Source organism: Atta colombica, unplaced genomic scaffold (assembly GCF_001594045.1).
Source record: "Atta colombica isolate Treedump-2 unplaced genomic scaffold, Acol1.0 scaffold82, whole genome shotgun sequence".
In the NCBI taxonomy this organism is placed as follows: domain Eukaryota; kingdom Metazoa; phylum Arthropoda; class Insecta; order Hymenoptera; family Formicidae; genus Atta; species Atta colombica.
In genome coordinates, this window is record NW_017259575.1 from 558461 (window position 1) to 564432 (window position 5972).

Sequence of the window (5972 nt, forward strand, 5' to 3'; positions counted from 1 at the left end):
GTTCTCTTTTCGTCTGAGATCTTCAAGTGTGTGATTGCTACACGGAAGAAACGATTTTATTAAAAATTTAGCTACAAATTCGAAAATAATTTTGTTGACTATATAACCGATATTTATAGTCGATTCGTATATTTTAAAACTGTATCTTAATTAATACCTGAAGATGTCAATGGCTCTGCGATTGGCTTATGATATCTTAAGATTATACTTAAGATGGCTTTATGAAAATAATTATGTAGAATACTAAAGTATAATGACCATCGTTACAAGAAGTTTCTAGCACTCATTGAGCGTTCTATATCCTAAACAAAACAAAATATTTGGTAAATCTATTATAATTCTAGTTGATATAATCAGAATTCTGATTGCGATATAATCAGAATCTTTTGATTCGTTTATTTTCAATCAGAAATTTTCTCAATGTATATTTATTTTGATCCAACAAAATTATTTTTATATTTGTATCAAGCGACATTAAAAAAAATACTTTAACAAAGTCGTTCTTTCGCGTAGCGTCGTGGACTCAAAGCTTTACGGAACGGATGGCGATGCGGATATAACAACGGTTTTTCTCGACGACGCCGACGCGACGATAGTGGTGTCTGTCGGACGCATCTCCGATCGAGCCCCCGGCAGCGGACAGACGGCAGTTCGGCTCAGCTTTGCCTGACTCGGCTCGGCTCGGCTCGGCTTGGCCAAAGTAGTGGGGCCGGCCGGTGCAGCGCGGCGCGGCGCGGCGCGGCGCACCCACACGTGTGGCGTGGCGTGGCGTGGCATGGCATTACCTCGCATACCTTGATACCTCTCGGACCATCGGCGTCGGATAGAGCGTAGCGATTCGCTACACTCGCTACATCCACCGCGTGCGATCGAGGTAACACTAAACACGCCGGACGACACGAGTTCTCTCGATTAACCCTTGCTCGCACGAGCGACACATATACATATAGTTGGGCCTCGTGGACTCCACGGGCCGCGGGGGCCCCAGTCGGCGGTCGCTCCCTGCAGGCTGCCGGCCCTTCCATAAAAGAGACGGAGCCGAGTGGCCTAGGGACAGTTGTCATTGCGAACTTACCGGAAGCGGTTATCTAAGAAAGACCGGAAAAATTGACATTTCATTACATATCGTTTTTGGGCTACGTCGGTTGACGAGGAGATAACGAGCTAACGTTATCGCCTCGATAATCATTCGGCGCTTTTCTCTTGGCGAAAAGATCGGTGCATGAGAGAGAGAGAGAGAGAGAGAGAGAGAGAGAGAGAGAGAGAGAGAGAGAGAGAGAGAGAGAAAGAGCGCGGTATAGCGGTATAGCGGTATAGCACGTGGCTGCGTACTATTATAAGAGAGGAGCGAACGTGCAACGGCAGACAGAGCGACGCTTCCGTTGCGCATTGGCAAGGAGGTGTCGCGCATCGGTGATCGAGTCGTCTTCGTATCGCAAAGAAAGGAGAGAGGGGAACGTACGAAAGTGGAAAAGCGTTTTATATTAGGCGTGATCGCGCGCGATCGTCGGAATTCGAAGTGGGCAAGTGGCCGAAAATTCGGTCGCGCTCTACGACAACTTCCCGGTTCCCGCGATCTCGCGATCGCGTTCCCGCGTGGAAGAGGACACGGCCGCGCGCTCGCGCTTCGCGTCGCGGGAGGACCTCCTCCTCCTTCTTCTCCTCCTCCTCCTCCCACCAGGGAGGAGTTGAGTTGACCAGACGGCTCGCGGTCAGTCAGTCAGTCAGTCGGACGTTTGCTATCCGATACGCTTGACGCGCGCGCGGCGCGACTCGTGATCGGGAAATCAGAGCCGGCGCGGCCGCACCGTGTCAGTCAGACGCGAACCGGCACCGTAAAACACTGTCAAGTAGAAGTGGCGAGAAGTACGCGGTAGGTGAAGAGAATAAGAGACGTAGGCACGCGCGGATGGTGGCGCGAGAGCAGGGGCGCAAAACGAGACGAGGAGGAGAGCGATAGGAAGGAGAAAAAGAGAGAGAGAGAGAGAGAGAGAGAGAGAGAGAGAGAGAGAGAGAGAGACAAACGGAGTCGCCGACGACGACGACGAAGCAATCGCCGCTGCTCTCTGCTCTCCCGTGTCTCTTCGTCTCTCGGGGCATTCTCGTAGCGCAGCCGTGTACCTACCACCTTATAAAACGTGCGCCGCAGTATCGCGCGCTCTCGTGGCCGACGGTGCGCGGTGGTGCGGAGAGGCGCGAGAGGAGCGCGAATCGAGAGATCGCTCGGCGAGTAGCGGCTCGGAGTTGCGAGACTGCGAGAGAGCGCGGCGCGCGACCGGCGAGTAAGCTTTCTCGCACAGTTCTTCGCTTCGCTTCGCTTCGCTTAGCTTCGTTCCCTTCGCGCGAGACTGCGAGGTGTGCGGTAATGCGGAACGTCCGCGTGAGGATCGTCTTGGACTTTCGCGTATCATCTCGACGTCGCGACATCGACACGTCGAATCGGCCGAATAGAAAGAATAGAAAGAATAGAGGCGGAGTTGCGTTGCGGGTTTAAACGCTTTTCCTACGTATTTTTTCTTCTGCCATACGCACTACGCGCCGCGACGGAAGTAAGGGATAGGTTACGTAGTGCGAGATAGTGCAGAAATTTTTGTGCAGTGAACGGTCGTTAATAGACCAGTGCGACGACGACGACGACGACGGCGACGACGGCGACGACGGCGACGACGGCGACGACGGCGACGACGGCGAGGAAGGAGAGCGAGAAGGAGAGAGTGCGAGACAAATAAGGGAGGAGGAGGAGGAGGAGGAAGAGGAAGACGCGCTATATGCGTAAGGTACCAGCACGAGTGCCAGGACCGTGTGCGAGAGAGTAACCGGCTGATAAACGGCAGAAGGAGAAGAAAGAGAAAGAGAGAATAGGGTGGCCGTCGCGCCGCGTGAGAGACCGAGAGTCGCCAAGATGCAGCTTCACGGTGGTCTGATGTTGCCGATCCTATTTATCGTTGCTTCCTGTCCTTTGACGCTGCGCGCGCGAAAAGTCGCACCTTTGATTGAGGACGACTGGGCGAGGAGACCGCATCGGGCCGCCGGTGAGTAATGATCTATAAATCTTCTTTATCCGTTGTTTACCCTAAACTTGCCGACGGCTCGCTATCGAACGGTACGATCTTTGGGAAAGGTGAGAGGGTGACCACGAGACAAACGTCAAACGAAGATCCACCTCTTCTTCCGGTCTCGTCTCCCGAGGTTTCTCAATCTCCGTACTGTACATACGGCGATTTTTTCGCTCGGTTGTCGCCTGGGAGCGGTCTCTTGTCCTTTAAAGGTTAGAGAGACGTCGTACGTGGCGAACACGGCTATACGTGTCTCGGACTCCGCGGCTCCGTTCTGAGCGCGACCGCGACGGCCTTACATAATGAGGAACGCGCGCGAGAAGAAAAAGAAGAATAAAGAGATGGGAAGAAAAAGGAAGAAGAAACGGAGCGGCGACCGAGCGCACATCCGTGACGTGCTCCTTCTCTCCCTCCCCCTCTCTCCCCCCTCCCCCTCCCCGCGGTTCATCATAATGCTTTCCTCACGATGGCTTTGCGAGATTACGCTTTCACCGTGTAAAACGTGTTCCTCCATACCGTGCCACGGTTATCGCTAAAACGTGACCTTCGTTTGCGTCTACTTCGTGCGCCTCGTATTTTTTGACGAATTTGTCGAATGACGAGATCAACGTGAGATCCAATAATTGAAAGCTCTCGCCGCGCTGCGCCGCACCGTCTTGTCTTTGGCTGCGTTCGGTAGAAAAAGGCAACTTTACATCTGTTGTAACATCCTTCGATATAGTTGACTTGTGCATTTGTTTGTTTTTGATCCAGAAATTTAGGGTAAGACTAATCATATTAAAAAAGGTTTTTAATATAAATAAAATGTTTATACGAGTCTCCACTCGAATTGTTGGTACTTAAGTAATAGATTTATATCGATAAGACGATAACACATAAGTCACAAACAATTGAATGTATTTACCAACAAAGTTAATTGCAAACGATTTGTTTCGACTCTGGATTTGAATCCCCTCAGTACGAAAGTCAAAAGCCTGTTGCTTATCGAAGAACTCTGAACTGGAGCACCCTGTGCTCCAACCAAGTTAAAGTGTGTGAAACAAACTATATTTCACTTCAACTTATTGCACCGGTGTGCACCAGTTCAGAAAGTTTATCGATAAAGAACATATCCAAGTGCAAACTATTGAAGAATGTTACAATAGTTGCGAAACTGCTCTTTCTGCTGAACATAATCATTTATTTATTTTTTTAAGTGTCAAATTGTCGCGCGCCGCTATCGATGTTAAATCTCAGCTCTTGTTATCTTGATGAGTTTTTAAAATGCAAAATGTGCCGTATGTTTGTCTGGCATTTATCGTGCTTTGTAAAGTAAACCAGGAGTTTTCTACTTCATGACGTAGCGTTCAAATATCTTCTTGGGGGAATTGTTGCGCCGGGAGAGAGAGAGAGAGAGAGAGAGGGGGGGGGGGGGGGGGGGGAGGCTACTCGAGCAGAGAGAAAAGGACTCGTATAGCTCGTTTCTCTTCTTTATAAGGATCTAGCAATGTCCACCGGCTTGCTCGTGCCCTCTTTTTCCCTCTGCCAATTCCATTCTTCTTACACAGGTTTCGTTTTACCCGTTCTAGTTTATTTCTGTCTTATTTAACTATCCCGTCTCCTTTATCGGACGCGCGTCGTCGAACTGTGAACGCCCGTTGCGTCTGCTAGAGTGTTTACAACATTTATGTTTACGCACGCGAGGAGGATGGAAGATCAAAGATCTGCATAATTCGACCTGAACGAATCGCAACGTACGAGATTGCAATGATAATCGAGCGCCGCTTTTATGTCACGACATTTTCAAAACAGTAACAACGACATCGTATGGCATACAAATTTGATCGATCAATGCCGTGTGCGTATCGTACGTGTGTTTGCCGAATAATCAAACGAATTCGCAAAAGTTTCGGTTAAACGAACGCGCCTGTTTTTAATTCACGAGTATACAAAATTTTCTTCTTCACTGAAAAAAAAAAAGAATCTACGCAATTGGAAAATTTATATTAAATTTTATGTGTCACAAATAGTTTACTCAAATTTTTATGTTAATTAACACAAACATGTTAATAAATGCCATTCATTGTGTTTTTTTCCACTGTGATGGTTGCGCATTAATCGGAAGTTTAAAAGATTCAACCAGCCTATTTGTTCGAAAACAATCGCAAAAATCGAATTCTAGTCTCTCTTATAAAATATCGAATCATGGATAGGAGTTCTACTTTGTTTCACTAGAATGCATTCAACTATATACGTCTCGTACAATAAAATCGCATTTTTTTGTGTTCATACTTTCACACGACATTTTACATTATCCGATAGAGGCTTTCGGATGATTTAATTACCGTTGTACAACAATGTCGGAATGTTAAGAGTTAAGAAAGATTTATAGCTGCAATCCTCCAAAAATTGTATACCTATACATCCTACTGTATATACATTTATATACATTTGAAACTTGCCTCGATTGATTTCTGCTGGCCGTCAGCTTAAGTCTGTTTAAGCTGTCGACCCTGAGATACTTTTTTTTTACCATACTAACCATTTTCGGATCGTTCTTAATCGTATCCGATTAAGTAAATTCATTAGCAGGCTTGTCTGATTTAATACAGGGTTGTCCTTCTGAGGAGTCAGTTATCGTTTTGCAACTCTTCATTTCTTCCATGTTCGTTATTTCAGAATAGTTGTATATGAAAGGAATGATTTTGATAAAATATCTAAAAATCTTAGGTAAATACAAATCTGAAAACAATTTTATTGGCTATCAAGATAATTATGTAGAAAACTCGAGCATAACTCTGCAAAAATTTTTCACATTACCAATCAGTTTGAGCATTTTACAAAATTATTTTGTAGTTGAATAAATTATTTTTCAGATCTGTATTTATATCTAAATGCTTAGATATTTTTGCAAAATCGTTCTTTCCGTACATATAT

At 46.5% G+C, this 5972-nt stretch overlaps 1 protein-coding gene across 1 annotated transcript in view; it reads left to right on the top strand.

Annotated features, from left to right (window-relative positions):
* Nucleotides 1-2029: 2029 nt before the first annotated feature.
* Nucleotides 2030-5972, top strand: part of LOC108692814 (dorsal-ventral patterning protein Sog) — a 32947-nt gene continuing 29004 nt past the window's right edge. The window contains exon 1 of the mRNA XM_018201309.1: nt 2030-3032. Coding sequence (XP_018056798.1) covers nt 2903-3032 — 130 coding nt within the window. The 5' untranslated portion in view covers nt 2030-2902. The remainder of the gene's footprint in view (nt 3033-5972) is intronic.